Source organism: Ursus arctos, unplaced genomic scaffold, assembly GCF_023065955.2.
Source record: "Ursus arctos isolate Adak ecotype North America unplaced genomic scaffold, UrsArc2.0 scaffold_18, whole genome shotgun sequence".
NCBI lineage: Eukaryota > Metazoa > Chordata > Mammalia > Carnivora > Ursidae > Ursus > Ursus arctos.
The window spans coordinates 47,788,193-47,806,666 of record NW_026622852.1 but is presented as its reverse complement, the minus strand read 5'-3'; the positions used below and the strand labels follow the sequence as shown (position 1 = coordinate 47,806,666).

The 18,474-nt window shown below is 48.0% G+C and overlaps 1 protein-coding gene and 1 long non-coding RNA gene across 3 annotated transcripts in view; one reads left to right on the top strand and one right to left on the bottom strand.

The window, feature by feature from the left end:
• Positions 1-10,052, bottom strand: part of LOC123001885 (uncharacterized) — a 43,184-nt gene extending 33,132 nt beyond the window's left edge. Inside the window, exon 1 of the long non-coding RNA XR_008959972.1 lies at positions 6,331-10,052. This is a non-coding gene — a long non-coding RNA (uncharacterized LOC123001885). The remainder of the gene's footprint in view (positions 1-6,330) is intronic.
• The window catches only part of GGTA1 (glycoprotein alpha-galactosyltransferase 1 (inactive)), a 55,859-nt gene extending 37,385 nt beyond the window's left edge, over positions 1-18,474 (top strand). For both annotated transcript variants that reach the window (XM_026513891.4, XM_026513892.4), the window contains exons 4-9: positions 1,902-1,937; positions 3,235-3,288; positions 3,767-3,832; positions 4,391-4,489; positions 11,646-11,783; positions 15,890-18,474. In XM_026513891.4, the coding sequence (XP_026369676.1) occupies positions 1,902-1,937; positions 3,235-3,288; positions 3,767-3,832; positions 4,391-4,489; positions 11,646-11,783; positions 15,890-16,583 (1,087 nt within the window). In that variant the 3' untranslated portion in view covers positions 16,584-18,474. The remainder of the gene's footprint in view (positions 1-1,901; positions 1,938-3,234; positions 3,289-3,766; positions 3,833-4,390; positions 4,490-11,645; positions 11,784-15,889) is intronic.

Sequence of the window (18,474 nt, the reverse complement as noted above, 5' to 3'; positions counted from 1 at the left end):
TAAAGAAAGGTAACAGGGAAGCAAAGCTGAATTTAGAAATCGGTGCCCTAAGTGCCAGGTGGCCATCTGAGGGATGGGTCCTGTCTTCCTCATTCCCCTCCCCCTTCCACCTCTTGTAGGATCTGGAGTCAGATTCTCCAGGTTCAAATACTGGTTCTACTCCTCAGTAGCAGTATGACCTTGGGCAAATCACCTAATGCTTCTGTGCCTCAGTTTTCACCTCTGTAGGATGAAGAAGAGTAGAACCTATTTCATGGGTTGTTGTGAGGGTTCAGTGAGCTAATATATGTCAGTTGCTTAGAACAGTGCCTGGCCAAGTATTCACTATTACGAATATTGTCAGAATCAGTATAGGAACAAGAAATTTTGGAGTGTGGTCCATGAGTCCCGAGCTCAGAGGAGAAACCATAGGCGGTGAGAGAGCACACATTTTATTTCTACAAGGAGATGTGGACCCCCAACAGGGGGAGAAGGTGGAAGGAGGGGATAAGAGTTGGCAGGGTCTGAAACAACTGTGAGTCATTTGTTTTTTTTCAGGGACCAGGGAGCCGGGGCCAGGCAGGGGTTGAGCCAAGGGAGGTGCCTGAGCTCAAGTCTAGAACTCTTCCTACCAGGCTGCACTCCCTTTATTCACAGAGAGGAAAAGGGGTCAAGCAAGGCCTAGCACTGGGGCACAGCATCCCTGCACAGAACAGTGGAGTAACGCAGTATGACAAGTCCTGTCACTTTACCCCCCAACATGCCTCTCCAGTCAGTGCGCTTCCTCCCCTCTACCTCCTTGGCCGCCCTGATTCGTGCCTGGGTGATGGGCATCACCTCCAAACTGGTCACCCACATTCACTCCTGCATCCCTGCTGTCTGTTCTCCAGTGACCTTCTTCGGATGCATGAGACACCCTGTCCCTCCCCTGCTTAAAACCATTCAAGGGCTAAATCCCCAGTAGGTCCCAGCAAGGTCTGGCCTCTGGCTACTACTTCCTTGCACATTTAAATGCCTCCTTTTTACCTCCAGGCCTTTGCGTATGTTTCACTCTTACTGGAGCACTCTTCCTACTTCCCCTTCACCTGGACTTCATTTATCCTTCAGATCTCCGCTAAACCATTCCCCCCTCCTCCAGGAAGCCTTCTGGGTCTTCCTGTTAAGTGCTTATAGTTACTTATGCTTTTTTTTTTTTTAATAGCCCTTCCTGGGGTTCGAGGTCATGTAGCTGTGTGATTATGGGAATAGGGTCTGCCTTCCCTGCTAGATTGAGTGGACCACAAGGACACATAGACACAGGACCTGTGTCTGTCTTAGCTAACAGTGTGTCCCTGGCACTCGACATGTAATCACGCTCAGCAAGTCTCAACTGAATGAGCAGAGATGGCTCAGTGGAGGAGTCGTATATTCACTGGCCTAGGCTTGTAGGAGCCTACAGACCAGCTCACCGCCTTCCTGGGCTCAAGACGTGCCCTCCGAGACTGTGCTACAGAAGGTTCTGCAGCCATGGCTTTGTTTTCTACAGGAAGATAAATCCTGGGGGCAGGATAGCGGGGATGTTCCTGAGTGGGTGGCAGGAGGGAACCCGTCTGTGGAGCCCCACCCTCAGTGCAACCACCCCTAGACAGTGGAGAGCTGTTGTCATGGGTTTTTTTGTTTGATTGGTTTTTTTTTAGTTAAGGTTTGAGATTCTCCAGTGACCTCTTTCCCACCTCTTGCTCTGAATAACCCTGACGTGGCTACAAGTGAAAATTCCCAGTCCCTTGATACCATGGGTTCTATCTCAAAAGGAAAGTAGAAGAAACCTAGGAGTCGTCAAAACCCAGGCTTTCAGCCCAGGGCTTCGCTGATAATGGTTGCAAAACAGCTTTTCTCAGAATTAAATGTAACATGATATGTTTTTATTTCTCATTTGCTTTCAGCCCAGAAGGCTCCTTCTTGTGGATATATCACTCAAAGTAAGTGCTTTGAATTCTGGAGGTCTATGGGATGTCTCCCGTGTCCCGTCTGGCACCCCCCACAGTCTATTTTTAGCATGGCAGCGGGTGGTGGAGCCCTGGTCAAGGGCTAGAGGGTGAAGAGCGGTTTCCCAGGATTGGACTCCCCGCCTCCCATTCCCTAGACTGGCCTTTATCCAACTGTGACTATTATTTGGCCCTTGCTTCTCATCAAGGGTTTCTTTACGTGGTATCATTGGGAGAACATTCTGCCTTGCTGATGAAAAGAATCAGGACAGGTATTCCCCCTTATGCTGCCCAGTATATGTTCTATAAAGACCCTTGCAAGAAATTCCTTTGAGACAAAGAATCAGGAAAAAAAAGTCAGGGTCTCCTGATGAGCTCATCTTTATTATTATTACCAAAGGCAGCGAGAACTAGGTAAGCCTTCATTTTTCTGTCTTTGGCTTGATTGCCAGGAGGCTCAGGGTAAAGTCTTGCTTAACTGCTTTGTACTTTCCTCAGCTTTCATTTCTGATATTATTCCTGCCCTGGTGTTAAATCCTGGCTTTTATGCTTACATTCTGTGGGATCTTGGCACTTGGCCCAAACCCACGTGGCCGAATTCTCAGCTATGAAATGAACATAAAGGTAAAAACCTTTATTCTCATGAGTAGCTGGGATGACCACGATCATACGAAAAACACCTACCTGGGTGACTAAAGAAATAGTTCTCTTTCTGTTCCCTTTTTGTTTATTTAAGTCTTATGTGGTCTCCCTGTGTATGGTAACCACATAAATTATCAACCATCTGAAATACCTCCTGAAAGTAGATGGGCTTTAAAACAGGTTTCTTTCTATTATTACGCCTGTTCGTGCCTCACCACCTTATTTGTCCAACCGCAGGACACTGCACCCCCTGGCTTCCCGCTCTTTTCCCTCCTCCAGAAAGCCCCTGCCTTGGAGAGACTCTCACAATGAGAGAGGATGGAAATTTCCACACGTGGGTGGCGAGGGTGGCTACTGATGACGGTTTCCTGAGCTTCTGGTTTAGAGACCCTCCGATTTCCTGAGGCTGTCCCTGCTGACCTTTGTAGCAACCTGAATTCTACTTTACTCAAAGAGATCATTCTTGGAAAAATACTCTATTTTGTTTTGTTTTGCATTTTAATTAAGATTTACAACTTGTTCTAGTAATTTTCAACTTTTATAAAGCTCTCGGATGGACGCTATGTCGTTGACTTTTCAAAGCCACCTTCGTGGTAGGTTCATTATCGTTATGATTGTCACCATCGTTATTATGTATCTGACTTTTCAGAGGAGAAAACCAAGATTCAGAGAGTGAAAAGGTCCCGTCACGGTCATACTACCAGTAAGTGGCATATCCATGACTCAGGTTTACGTATCCGTGCTCCCCACCCTGTCACCCCCTCTGCTCTGCTCTGTCCCTGCCAGGGCCCCCTGGGTGAGCGGAGGTCCGGGGGCTGCCCGAGGGTGGAGAGGTCCAGGGGTAGGTCTATCTTCCCCCATTCTGCTGGAGCAGCGTCACTTCTTCTTTTTTTTTTTTTTCCTAATTTTTATTTTAATTCCAGTTAGTTAACATACAGTGTTATGTGAGTTTCAGGTGTATAATAGAGTGATTCAGCATCCCCGTACATCACCCGGTATAGGGTAATAGGGTAGCTTCACTTCTGTCTGTTTTATGAACTGGCTTTTTTTTTTTTTTTTTTTAAGAACTATAAGTGATTTTCTGCCATTAAAAGAGTTTGGAAACCCTCCCCGCCCCGCCCCCCTCCCCCCAGTTTGGGACTGCCTCATTTTCTAAAAATGTCGTCTTTTTCATTTCTTAGAAACCCAGAAGTTGGTGACAGCAGAATTCGGAAGGGCTGGTGGTTTCCGAGCTGGTTTAACAATGGGTAAGGTGATGGGATGGCCCTCTGTGTTTTTCATCCACCCAACGCTTATAGAGTCCGAATAAAACAGTTTCATGTTCGTGACCTAGGGCACTCGTCTTTCTGGCCTATTGAAGTCATACAAGGAATCTACTTCATGGTTGGGACTCAGATATTTAAGTTTGGGGGTTTTGTTTGGTTTAGATTTTCCATTTAACTTGGGGGTGAGTGGGGCTTGGGCTGAAGTTTAGGCTGTGGGAAAGATGATCGCAGCTAATTCGGTTAGCCGTTCATTAGTCCAGCAAGTTCCCTGAGCCCCTGGAATAACCAACCCGAGGGTCCTGGGTCACTAAATTGCTAACTGTGCTGACCCCTGGAAGGAAAATATGAAAGGTGAGTACTGAGCCTTTTCACCAAAAGTATGTGTTTATGAATTAACATATCCGATCACGAAGCTTTCTCCGCATACCCCCTCACTGCACACATTCTCCACCTGCCAACCCGTGTTCACATTCCCCAGCTGTCCCGGTGTCATAGATCGTCCTCCCTGTCTCACTCAGCTTGCTTTCCCTTTGTATGTAGGACCCACATTTACCACGAAGAGGAAGACATAGATGGTGAGCAAGAACAAAGAGAGGAAAACAACGAAGAGCTTCAGCTGTCAGACTGGTTTAACCCACAGTAAGAAAAGTACTCCCCCTCCCCGGGTTCAGTAAGTGCATTAGCGCCCATCGGAGGTGGCGGGGGCTGTGGAGGCAACAGTGCCATTGAGAACGTTCCTGATGGGGGAGATGGAGCCTTAGCGTCCATCAGACTTTCACCATAGATTAGATGAGAAACGGAGAGTCTGGACATTTTGACCCGGATGCTTGAGCAACAATACAGTGATTCTGACAGCGGTTGTCCAAAGGCAGCAGGCACATCACAAAATCCTGGGGCTGGAAGGGGTCTCACTGGCCATGGGGTATTGTGGAAAGCAGTGTCAAGAGTCAGAGCAAGAAAATTCTCTCTGAGATTCAGCGAGCGCATCTGAAAATTGGCAGTGATGATGAAAAATCTCATGAGGCCATGCATGCGTTTATTAAGTGATTATACAACAAATGTTGAACAAGTACCTATGATATGCCAGCTGGTATGTTTCAAACTACAGTGACGGTCCATTAATATGTTTAGAAACTAGCTTAATGGGTCAAAATGAGCTTTTTTTTAATTGAAATCAAATAGAATACCAGAGGGCATCACATGAAATAGAACCAAGGTTACGTATTGTGTGGTTGAGTTGTTTCTGTATATATGTGTATGTATTTGGCTGTGATGGAAAATGCATTTCTCACTGTGAGTCGTGGTCAAAAATACTGTGCTAGACGTTGTGTTAGGCACAGGAGATAGAAGAAATCAATCAACATGGTTATATTCAATAAGTTCATAGTCTTCTAGGGGCAGGAGATGTATAGGGAGTATTTGCCAAAATTGGGAAGGAGGTGTGGTCAATCCGACTTCAGACAATGTGTCTGGGGGAGTAAGGAGGCAGGATCTGTCCAAGATGACCGTGAGGCCCAAGAGACTGGTGCGTGGTGGTGGTGTTGACCAGGATAGGGACTGGAGGAGGACAGCCAGGTCTAGGAGTGGGGGGAGGTGAAGAGCTCTACTAGGGACGTTTGTGGATTCAGGTCCCTGTTGGGCATCGGGACTGAGATTCACAGAATGCCTGTCTTAGTCTGTTCAGGCTGCTACAAACAACAGAAATTTATTTCTCACAGTTCTGGAGGCTGGGAAGTCCAAGATCAAAACACCAGCCGCTTTGGTGATTGGTGAGAGCCCACTTCCCAGGTCATAGACAGCATCTTCTCTGTCCTCACACAGAGACAGAAGGGGCGAGGGGGCTCTCTGGGAGCTCTTTCATAAGGGCACTAATTCCAGTCATGAGGCTTCCACCTTCATGAACTAAGCCCTTCCCAAAGGCCCCACCTCCAGATATCATCACACTGGCGATTAAGTTCCAACGTATGAATTCTGGGGGCACAGACATTCAGTCTCTGGCAGTGCCCGTGAGCTCAGTGGAAGACGCGTGTAGAGATCTGGGTGGCAGTGGGACCTGTAGGCCTGGAGAGGGCCACCCAGGCAGAGGACTAGAACCACATCCTATCACAGCAACATTTAAAGGGCCGGTGAAGGAAAAGAAATCGGAGAGGGGTTAGGAAGAACTCTAGGGGAAGAGGATCGGGAGAGAATATTCCTGTGGGAGGGGTGTGACCTCTGGAGAGACTGAATATGTTCTGGCAAGCTCTCTTTTTGTTTTGGGGTGGGGAATCACGCTAGTGTGAAAGGGTGGGCATTGTGGCCCCCACGTGTGTCATTCAGTGAGCTGGGCAACAGGGTAGCCATCCGTGAGATGCTAAACCCTTCCTGGAAATGCAAGAATATGGAAGCATTGGTGCTTTAAAGCCCCTTAGGTGTGTGTGTTGGGGGGTGGGGGGGGCCTCTGCTAGGCTAGGTGGGCTAGATGAGCCAGAGATACTCACCAAGTTCCCGTCTAAGGAGGATGATGCACGTTCACTGTGGCATTTATGCTCGCTGTGCGGGACTTGGGAAGCAGGGTTGAAGGCTGAGTTACTGGAGACAAAGGGAGAGACATATCGTGGCCACCAGCTGTGACTCTCAGCTCTCCGCCATGCATGATTCAGCTTCTCCTCCAAACAAGTGGCGAGCAGATAGGTAGAGTATCAGTTTGAAGAGGCACCAAATTGAAGCCAGGGCACCAAAGTCTATTTCCTGCATAAACGAATGATTAGCTGAACAACTGCATGAACAAATAAATATATTTATATAAATGTATCCCTTCCTGGAAACGACCTACAGCATATTACAGCATATCGAGCACACATTTCCACATCAAGAGCTCCTAGCTTCTGAGAGAAAACATCCTCTGGATTTCCCTCCTACTTCTCCGTTCCCCCTTCTGGATCCCCTCCATAAGCACCTCTCCTGCTGCCCAGCCATCATATGTTAGAGTTTCTTTTCTTTTTTTTTTTTTAAAGATTTTATTTATTTATTTGACAGAGATAGAGCAGCCAGCGAGAGAGGGAACACAAGCTGGGGGAGTGGGAGAGAAAGAAGCAGCCTCCCAGCAGAAGAACCTGATGTGGGGCTCGATCCCATAACGCCGGGATCACGCCCTGGGCCGAAGGCAGACGCTTAACCGCTGTGCCACCCAGGCACCCCCATATGTTAGAGTTTCTGGAGGCTCTCATCCGTTTCCATGGCCTTAGACACGATGGTGTGAGAGTGACTCCCACCTTCCCATCTTCAGCTCTGAGGTTCCCTGAGTCCTGACTTGGGTCTGACTTCCTGCTGGGCAGCTCTGCACACACGTCTCCATGACCCAGCTGGATCTGCACCTTCTACCCTGCCCTTGTTCTTACTTCCCACCTCAAGCCAGAGCCTGGGATCTCTCTCCGGTTCATCCTTTCCCTCCACCCACCCCACAGTCGCATTGATGGATGTGTTCTGTTAATCCTGCCTCCAGAATTCTTCCTACATCATGTCCTTCTCTGTATCCCACGGACCCCACTCTTTGTTCCTTTTGCCACCGGCTCTGTGCTGGATCACGCGCGCTCCGGCGTGCTGACGCTTAGAGGGAGTTCAGTAACTAACACATCGTGTGCACCTCCCAGCTTTTCTGACCTGCTTCACGATTCACATTTTATCATATTCATATTTAAAATATTCACTTTGAGCACTTCCTCTACCCAACACCTGGGGACCTCAAGGTACCCATGAATAAGTATGTAAAATTAAAAAGCTACCAATGGCCTAGGTAGGTATGTGTTTATTTCGCGGGAAGCCTCTGGCCTACCCTAGAGCCACACCCAGTGACACAGTGGGTGCTGTGCTTGGAAGAAAGGCATTTGGGCAGCTCTGAGTTTGTCCTGGCACTTTTCCCTCTTTTTAGAGCCCCATCCTTGTGATCTTGGACATCTCTGGCAATCGACAGCAGCGGAGACTAGCTCTGACACATGGGTGGCCTGCCCTGTGTCACTTCTTTTGGGCAAGAGTGGTGGTGATGGTTTTGCAAAGACTCCCTGATGCATGGGTTCATCTGGGAACTGATCTGGTTCTCATCCTCCCTCCTCCCCTGCCCCCACTGCCTGCGTTTTCAAGCTGTCACCCAGCTTTTTCGTCAGGGTCCATGACATGTTGGAATTGCCAGTGAAATTTAATAATTAACAGCTGGGAAATAGAACATTTTAATTTTTAAGTAAACATTAATTTTTAATATCGCTTTTTTCTTTTTCCTGCATGGAGGAATCTTCCCAGGCAAGCCACCAAACTGGGCACCGGTTTTCTGACTCAGTCTTTCTAGAAGATGGGGACTGTGTGGGGGTGCCGTTGTGTAGCAGGCTGACCACCTGCTGGGAGTGTGAGATTCTCAAGGGGTAGGATGGAGTCTCATTTCTCTGATCTCAGTGCTCGGCTGTGGGTCTGGTGTGGCTGAGGCAGTGTGCAGGGAGGGACTGTGTGCCCTGGCCTGGCCCTTCCTGTAAAGCTGAAGGTGCAGATCACTTCTGCTTTTCTCTTACCCCACCTTCCTTTATTTGTAAAATGGGGGTGAGGGTAGCACCCACTTTATAAGGTCAATGTGAGGATTAAATGACAGAGTAAAAGTCAAGTACTTGGTCCCTGTGCACCGTAAGTATGAAGTAAGTCCACTTGCTACCTGCCTTCCCCCCACCTTTCTTTTTTCCTTAAAGATTTTATTTATTTATTTATTTATTTATTTATTTATTTATTTATTTATTTAGGGAGAGTGTGAGAGTGAGTGGCGGGAGGGTCAGAGAGAGGGAGAGAGAGAATCTCAAGCAGACTCCCTGCTGAGTGAGCCCGATGCCGAAATCAAAAGTTGGATGCTTCACCGACTGAGCCACCCAGGCACCCCTCTTTTTTTTTTTTTTTTTTAAATAATATTACTTGCTTACCACATGTCCAGCTCGTACACGGTTGCAAGACTTAGCTAGCGGGCTTGGGTCAGAACTACTAAAAGATCCTTGATGGGCTAAAACTAAGGACAGCAAAGAATGAGGCAGTAACACAGAGCAGACTCTAAGTTCAGAAACGTTGGTTACAGATGTGTAAGCCGTGTGTGTGTGTGTGTGTGTGTGTGTGTGTGTGTGTGTGTGGTGTTTGGTGGTTTGAAATCTTGTCATTCCACAAAGTGGGGGGTTTTATGTGACTAAAAGCATCACATAAACTTCTAAAAACATACCACAACAAGAGCTCACTATTTCTCATTCTGCGCTGTTAAAAATACCAGGGTAGCTAAGGTGAGTGGAAATGATGACAAACGTGGGTCGTAGCCCCAGCTTCACCAGCAGAGCCAGCCAATGTCCCTATAAGGAGCAATACAGGCTGGTAGCCCAGAGCGTGGACTCCGGAGTCAGACCGTCTGGGTCTGAAAACCAGCTTTGCCTCTTACTAGCTCTGTGTGACCTTGGACAAGTTATTGAACCTCTCTGTGTTGCTCATTGATACAACAGAATCAAAATAGTACCTCTGAAGGGTGACACCCTTAGCTCAGTGCCTGGTCTCACAGGAAGTGCTCAGCGTATGTCAGTCTCCATCAGCAGCGGCCAGCCGTGCGGCTCTGGACAAGTTAGCCAGTCTTTCTGAGCCTTGGTTTTCTTCCCTGTACAAGGGACATAATCTGTGGCAGGACTGTTGCCAGGACTAAATGAGAAAGTGTAGTGAAGGTGCTGGGCACAGGTTGGTGCTTTCATGACTGAAGGAAACCAAGAGCAGCAGTTCTCTGCGCAGCCAGCACTGGTGGGGTGTGAGGGCAGAGCCGAGACTCCAGACAAGATGGGGGGGCCAGGAGAGCAGCCTCAGAGTGCCCCACCCGACCCATCTCTGGGGGCGATTCAGCTGTGCAGGGGGAAGAGGGAGGCCAGAAGCAGGGCACAGGCAGGCGGGAGGGACTGTCATCTCAAGTATTAGAGTGAAGAGCTTGGTGACTGATGGACAGGAGGATGGGAGTCTGCTGAGGCTCTTTTCTACTCTGGGGCTGGGGGGAGGCTGGGACTGAAGCTGGAGCTGGGGCTGGGCTGATGCTGGGGCTGGGTGAGACTGGGGCTAGGACTGCAACTGGAGCTGGGGCTGGGCTGAAGCTGGGGCTGGGTGAGACTGGGGCTAGGACTGAAGCTGGAGCTGGGGCTGGGCTGATGCTGGGGCTGGGTGAGACTGGGGCTACAACTGCAACTGGAGCTGGGGCTGGGCTGATGCTGGGGCTGGGTGAGACTGGGGCTACGACTGCAACTGGAGCTGGGGCTGGGCTGATGCTGGGGCTGAGTGAGACTGGGGCTAGGACTGCAACTGGAGCTGGGGCTGGGCTGATGCTGGGACTGGGTGAGACTAGGGCTAGGACTGCAACTGGAGCTGGGGCTGGGCTGATGCTGGGGCTGGGTGAGACTGGGGCTACGACTGCAACTGGAGCTGGGGCTGGGCTGATGCTGGGGCTGGGTGAGACTGGGGCTACGACTGCAACTGGAGCTGGGGCTGGGCTGATGCTGGGGCTGGGTGAGACTGGGGCTACGACTGCAACTGGAGCTGGGGCTGGGCTGATGCTGGGGCTGGGGCTGGGGTGAGGTGGGGGTTGACCCAGCCTTGCCCAACCTCACTGTGGGAAACCCAGCTTAGCTGGTGGGATATGGGCAGTTTTGTGAAAACCCACCCTCCACTGATGTATAGGACTAGGGGAAGTTCTCAGTGGCTGCATCTATTTGCTGACATCTCGCTAACAGCCTCAGCAGGGCCACATGCACACAGCCTTCAGGGACCCAAGAGGGACCACTAGGACTTTGCCCTCATCACTGGCAAGCAGATGCCTAGTGGGGACAGGCCCGTTCGTGCTGGGGTTTGAATCTGATGACTGTGTTTCGGTCTCTGCTCCCCAGCAGGGGAAATGCAGCCGCTTCCTGAGCAAATGGGGGTCAGAGCTGAGTCTGTGTCACCCCCTCCTGCTGGGCCCCAGCTGCTCTGCAGCCTTTCCGTGTCTCCCCTCCGCAGTTGGTCAGTTTGCTGTCGCTCTTGTGTTGCTTCCTGTGTTTGTGTTGGCTTTGCCAAGTCCCTTCAGAGCATTCTGAGTGCAGAAAACATACCCCCCCCTTTGCCCTTTGTACTCCTACCAAAGATGCAACGTGGTCTGAGGAGAGGGTCTGTGCCAGACCCCCATGTTCCAGCCTTGGCCGTGGGGGGTCTCTATTGAGTCCCTGCTTTTCTGGGTGACTCTGTCTCTTTGTTTGTAAAATGAATGATAATGCCAGAACCCCCTTAAATCTGGGGACTTTTTGGCCTATAACCAAGTTTTTACCTAGAAATCCCTTTCTGGCAAAAGGCAAATTAAAATAGCTTTCTCTCTTTTGGCTCCAAGGTCACTCTCATCCTCCCAAGTCAAGGATTAGGGACTCCTGAGGCTTGGATAGCACCCATGGGGCTAAAACCCAAAGATGCCACTGGTAATTTAGGAAGGGGATGGGGAGATAGGAAGGAAGAAGAGAACTAGGAAAGCAGCAAAAGGGGACAGAGGGTGTGGAGGTGTACAGGTAAGATCGCCATCAGGGCCCCAAAGGCAGCTCTCAAAGGCACCTGGCCAGAGCCTCCTGCCCCTCACTCAGAAGACGCTGTCTCTGCAGATGTCACACCAGCCTGCTGACTGCCCGGGGCTAAGTCAGGATTCAAGGGCAGTCTCAGCAAATCATAGCTGACCCCAGTGTTCCCTTAGACAATCTCCGCCCCACCTTAGGAAAGCTGTCCTGACTCATGGGGCCCTATGTTTTGTCACCAGGAAACGTCCAGAGGTTGTGACAGTGACCGGATGGAAGGCGCCGGTCGTGTGGGAAGGCACTTACAACAGCACCATCCTAGAAAATTATTATGGCAAACAGAAAATTACCGTGGGTTTGACGGTTTTTGCTGTTGGAAGGTAAGAGTCCCTAATAAGATCGATCTCAGTTTTTTCTTGTTTCGTTGTCAGAATGTTTGTGAGGGGCCCCCTGGGCTCATGGAGCTGTTCCTGCCTTGTCTGAATTCTTAGATAGGAGAATGTTATAATGGGATGGTGTCCATCTCCGTTCTGCTGAGGCCCCTGAAGGGCTGAGAACAAAACAATAGTAGGTGAGTTGACTCCTTTCTACCTCGAAGTGAGGGTCTCAGGTTGCAGGTAAAAGTGTCCACTCCACCCACGAAGGAGCCTAGGGGCTACAGCACACCCACGACGACCTCCTTCCTGACCTCCATGGCTTTCTCTGGAAATTCCAAAAATGGTAGCTGTTGGCCCAAATGTGCATCATTCATCCTCCTACACTCTCAGACCCAGGACCAAGGACAGAAGGATTTACAGTCCAGACTGATGCAAGCATGGCCGTTCTCCATGTCTTCCATGGGCTCCTCAGGTCTTCCTTGGCCCCCAGAGATTCAGCTAGCCAGAACTTCCTCTTCTAGAGGTTGGGTAGATTCCTGTTTCAGCTTTCATTTCCTTGTTTAGAACACTTCTTCCAAAACTGCAGTCATTCTTGCTTGAAATTAGTAGGTGTAATATTAGTTTTAAAATGTAACCCATTTTGCTTTTTTGGAAAGTTTTTGGGCTTTTCCCCCAAAACAAAAGCAAAAGTTCAATTATCCTAGTCCGCACCCCCACCATGGGCCTCTCCTGTTCCTTTCCTGAAAACTACATGGGAAGTTGATCCCTTGGCCTGTATGAAGAGTGTTGAAGGACCAGGTTGATTTGAGCTTCAGCTCTGCCCACCGCAGGGCCTAAAGGAGAGCTCTGTGAAGATCTGATGGTTCTCCTAAAACCTCCAACCCAGAGGCCAGAAGCCATCACTGTGGCCATACTAATCAGGTATGGTGACCTGGTTAGTCACCTGGGTGGCATCTCTAATAGACAAGGGTGACTCTGGAGTTTTGAGATTTTCCCCAGGAAAATCTGTACTATTCTGAGTCAGGAGCCAATTCTCAGCTCACCTAATCCCACAGCCCAAATGTTATGGGCGGATTCGATCTTGGTGTTCCCAAAAAGAACAGAATACTGCTTATGGCTCCACAACGGCTTCAGCATCCAGCTGCAACTCTGCAGAACCCAACTATAAATCACCTATCCTGGGGAAAGCCCTATGCTCTCCGCTCTGACGCCCGAGAGGACTGTTTGTGCACTCAGCAGCAATAAATCCTCGTAAGAGTGGATTTGGACTTTTAGGAGGTGTGATGTTTGGTTTGTTTTCAAATAACAATGCAGGAAGCCAACAGCAGTGTTTTAATCCCTAAACAATGTTAAACCTCCAGTGGCGGGGTCCCTGGGTGGCTCAGTCATTAAGCGGCTGCCTTCGGCTCAGGGCGTGATCCCAGAGTTCTGGGATCGAGCCCCACATCAGGCTCCTCTGCTAAGAGCCTGCTTCTTCCTCTCCCACTCCCCCTGCTTGTGTTCCCACTCTCACTGGCTGTCTCTCTCTCTGTCAAATAAATAAATAAAATCTTCTTTTAAAAAAAAAAAACCTCCAGTGGCGCCCTCCCTCACCTTAGGATTGTCTCCCAAGCTTCAGAGTACAATAGAGTTTTCTTAAAGTTCCAGAGTGCCCAAGAATTTCCTGGCAGCCAGCCACAGAGCCATGTTGAACTCCCTGTTTATATTGCTCAGATATCTTCTTTCCATTTAAATAATCAGTACTGTAAACTCTTGGGCTTCTAGTGGCCAGCATTAAAAGCACACTTCATTTTGGTAGTAAAGAAAGGAAATCTGAGCAGTCACCAAAAAGCAAAACGAAGTACCGGTTACTATGGCGCACAAAACCTCTTGATTGCCTGCAGCTATGATCAGCAAATTAAATTCAATCCACATTCACTGAGCGAAGCATGAGTCTGGGGTCTGCATGAGTTGTGTTAAGACATCTGACTCCTACTTCTTCCTCCTCTCTGTGATCTCCATGGCTTCACAAGAGCATACAGCTTGGGTTACAGAAGACACCAACATGGTGTGTTTGGAATGAAGACCTATGTAGCTAAAATAGCACCACCCACCCATTAGCATGGCGTAAATCCAAAACACATTGTCAGTACCAAATACCAAATGCTGGTGAGGACGTGGAGCAGTGAGCACTCTCATTCATTACTGGTAGGAGTGCAAAATGGTACAGCCATTTTGGAAGACCGTTTGGCAGATTCTTACAAAACTACACATAATCTTCCCATGCAGTTCAGCAACTGCACTCCTTGGTATTTAGCCAAAGGAGTTGAAAACTTATGTCTACACAAAAAACTGTGCACAGATGTTTATACCAGCTTTACTGATAACTGCCAAAACTTGGAAGCAACCAAGATGTCCTTCAGTAGGTGAATGGATAAACAAACTGTAACATCTAGAATATTATCAGTGCTACAAAGAAATGCGCTATCAAGCCATGCAGACGTGGAGGAACCTTAAATGCATGTTAACTTAGTGAACGAAACCAATCTGAAAAGACTGCATGCTGTATGATTCCAACTATGTGACATTCTAGAAAAGGCAAAACTATGGAGACAGTGAAAAGATCAGTGGTTGCCACGGGTGGGGTGGGGTTGGGGGAAGAGGTGTGGATGAACAGACAGAACACAAGATTTTTAGGGCAGTGAAAATACCCTGTATAATACCATACATAGTGATAGATACATGTCAGCATACGTTTGTCCAAATCCATAGAATGTACAACTCCAAGAGTGAATCTTAATGTAAACTATGGAGTGATAATGATATGTCAGTGCAGGTTCATGGATCGCAAGGCATGTATCACCCGATGCTGGAAATTGGTAGTGGAGGAAAGCTGTGGGAGGGAGGGGGAGCAGTGGGTACATGGGAACTCTGTGCTTTCAGTTCAGTTTTGCTGTGAACCTAAACTTGCTCTAAAAAATAAAATCTATTTTGAAAAACAAGGAAAAAGTAGTTAAACTAAGGTTAAAGCAGGTTGCTTGCTCCAGTGTTTGGATGAGTCTTACAATGGTGGTATCTGAAGAGTGGATTGGTGTTTGGGGTGATCAGTGGGAGGCTCACAGGGTGAATATGTAATATAGAAGGATATCTATGCCCTGTGACCCGTTCTCTGGGTCCCAAAAGAGGATATGAGAGTAGTGATGGTTAGGCTTAATGTCACCCTTGCATCTGGTAGGACAGTAGCAACACTGGGTACAGTTTGAGGGAGAACTAGTGCCCCCGATGTTGGTCAGAGGGTGCAAACTTCCAATTATAAGGTGAATAAGATCTGGAGATCTAATGTATATCATGGTGATTATAGTTAATAATACTTATTATACACTCGAAAGTTGTTAAGAGAATAGATCTCAAATGTTCTCATCACAAAAAAAGAAACAGTAATTATGTGACATGCTGGACGTATTAGCTAATGCTACGGTGGTAATCATTTTGTAATATAAAAGTGTATCAAATCGACACTTTGTACACCTTAAACTTACACGATGTTATATGTCAATTATCTTAGTGAAACTAGGGGGGGGAATATCTGGCACCCACTTTGCCTGCGCAGAGTCTGAACCAACAGATAAATAAGACAAAGGGTAGATGATGTGACTACCATGTTCATCGCAGTTAAAGCAGGTCTTGGAGAATGTGGCTTCTATCTGCAGACCTTAGGCTTCCTGACAGTGAACCACAGGATTAGAAAGATTGGGTATCCAGGCTTCCAGATGCAGAGTAGGGCCCGTTCCACTAGGCTCACTTCAAGGCCCCAAAGAGTTGAGAGCACAGGCTCTCTCCAACTGGCTGGTGGCCATTTCCAAGAGTGAGAGTGGTGGGGGCAGTGCTGCAAACGCCCTGTCACTCTTCCAACATCAGCAGGTAAGTCACTCCTCCTCCCCAAAGTGGAATGAATGAATGGTGGAAAGCAGCCAGGAATGTTCCCCTATCAGATGTGGAAAACACATGTCTGGGATGGGGAAAATCATTCCTCTCCCACACTGCCAAACACAGACAAGATGATTAGAAGAGCACGTAGTCTCCTGCACAAATCCCAGGAGTTACATTTGTCCCGTTCTTCTTTGTTTCAGATACATTGAGCATTACTTGGAGGAATTCTTAATATCTGCCAATAGGTACTTCATGGTTGGCCACAAAGTCATATTTTACATCATGGTGGATGACGTCTCCAGGATGCCCTTGATAGAGCTGGGGCCTCTGCGTTCCTTCAAAGTGTTTGAGATTGAGCCTGAGAAGAGGTGGCAGGACATCAGCATGATGCGTATGAAGACCATTGGGGAGCACATTGTGGCCCACATCCAGCATGAAGTGGACTTCCTCTTCTGCATGGACGTGGACCAGGTCTTCCAAGATAGCTTTGGAGTGGAGACCCTGGGCCAGTCAGTGGCTCAGCTGCAGGCCTGGTGGTACAAGGCAGATCCCGATGAGTTTACCTACGAGAGGCGGAAGGAGTCTGCAGCCTACATTCCATTCGGCCAGGGGGATTTTTATTATCATGCAGCCATTTTTGGAGGAACACCCATTCAGGTCTTAAACATCACCCAGGAGTGCTTCAAGGGAATCCTCCAGGACAAGAAAAATGACATAGAAGCTGAGTGGCATGATGAAAGCCACCTAAACAAGTATTTCCTTCTCAACAAACCCACTAAAATCTTATCCCCAGAATATTGCTGGGATTATCACATAGGCCTGCCTTCAGATATTAAGACTGTCAAGATATCTTGGCAGACAAAAGAGTATAATTTGGTTAGAAATAATATCTGACTTTAAACTGTGCCAGTAAGTTTCCGAATTTGAGAGAGTATGATTATGGCAACTTTCTCAGAAGAGTAACACTTGACTTTTAAACAATACTAGCAAAACACCAACACAGCAAATACTTGCTCTTCTTCCTTATAACTTTGAACTTTGCAGTATGGGAGAATGAACCTATGGTAATCAGATGTAAATTCCTATTCTGGGTTTGGGGGAAATACTATCAACTAAACCAAAAAAAAAAAAAAAATTTGTTTTGGACACAGGCAAAGAAAAAGCCAGAAACGCTCTGCACGTGCCAGAACGTACTGACAAAAGGGTGCGAAGGAGGCATTTGGCGACAAGATACAACTGTGGGAGGTCATCCCCTTGACTTCAGTGTCCTTGCTGAGTTGCTTGGCAGCAGAACTCTGAGCAAGGACACGGTCCCCCTTGGCAATCCTCGGATGGTTTCAGTAGCAAACTGCTTCAGGCCACTGGCTGTCCATGTTCTTTTCTCATCAGGAAAATGTCATTTGGCTTCTCTACAGAAGATTGGTGGAGATTCCCAATGGATATCATGGTGGTGAAGGTTTGGAGTCCCAGGGAATGTGAATAAGCCAGTGGGGGCTCAGCATGGAGTGAAAACAAAGACTCAAAGTTAGTTTGCCGTGAAATGGGCAAGAGGCCCATGCCGTGAAGTGGGAAAAGAGGAGGCTGGTGGGCCACCTCTGAGGGGCACAGGGCACAGGGCTGGTGCTTAAACACAGCACAAATCCCGGCGCTGAATGGGAGGCTGTGTGGGCAATCTCCAGCCTCCTCAGACCCACAACAACTAGAGCAGCAGGGGCTTGCATGGAAGATGCCTCTCGTTTTGCCCAAGTCACATTCAGTCTGCCAGACTCTGCCACTTGGGTCTTCGGTTCCATGGCCGGAGGAAGTGGATGGTGTCAGAGAAGGCAAAGGCCTGCAGTGGACTGAAGAGGCTGGCAAGGAGTTCCACTTCCCAAACCTGAGCTTCATGACGATAAGTCGTCAATGTGTCCTGCTGCAGCCTGCTCTAAGCCTCAGGGCCCCTCAGCCCATCATGCCCCAGTGGAGGGCTGACATCCAGGAGTGGACTGGATTGGAAAACCCTCCCGTCAAGCAACCTCTCGTTTTCCCCTGTCCTGTCTGCACGAAAGCAGTGTAACCACCAGACACAGTGGATAAATGGCTAATTGATTTTATATCAAAAGCAGACGGGATGGTAATGGGAGACCCAGTCCTCATGACTGAACAGCTTAACATACAGTTCCCTTCTCTAAGAGAAGCTCTGAAATCCTACATATTATTTAAAGTTAAGCAATTCAGTGTCAAGGAAGTTGGGAGGCACCATCTACATAGGCAGGTATATTTACAGTTTGCTTGTGTTCCAGTTTTGGTCATTTCGTTTCCATTTTTAAGTGATTGATTTGAAGAGCCACTGCCCTGGCTCCACGTTCGGCACAATGGGCTTACGTGATCCAAATGAAACCCACGTTTTTCCCTACCATTTCACTGTGCCGCCTACTCTTCAGTCCTTGCCAAAAAATCCCACAACCCAGCAAAACCAAACCAAACCAACAAAAGTCCTGAAGAAGTGGACTTCATGAAAGAAAACAAGGACCATACGTCAGTTAGGATGCTGCCTTTAGGATTCAAGTTTTCTGGGATCCATTCTGGAGTAGAGACAGTTGAGCATTTAAGTCTTACACCAAAGAAATGATCTATCTTAAACGATTAGGGGAAAGGGCTGATGGTTACTTTTGAGGGAATCTTGATTTCTTTTTATTTGTTTAAATCCCAAATGAACAAACTCAAGATCTCATGAATAGTTATTCTTAAACATTAAAAAAATAATAAAATTCCTGATTCACAATTGAATAAATTATTTTCTTAG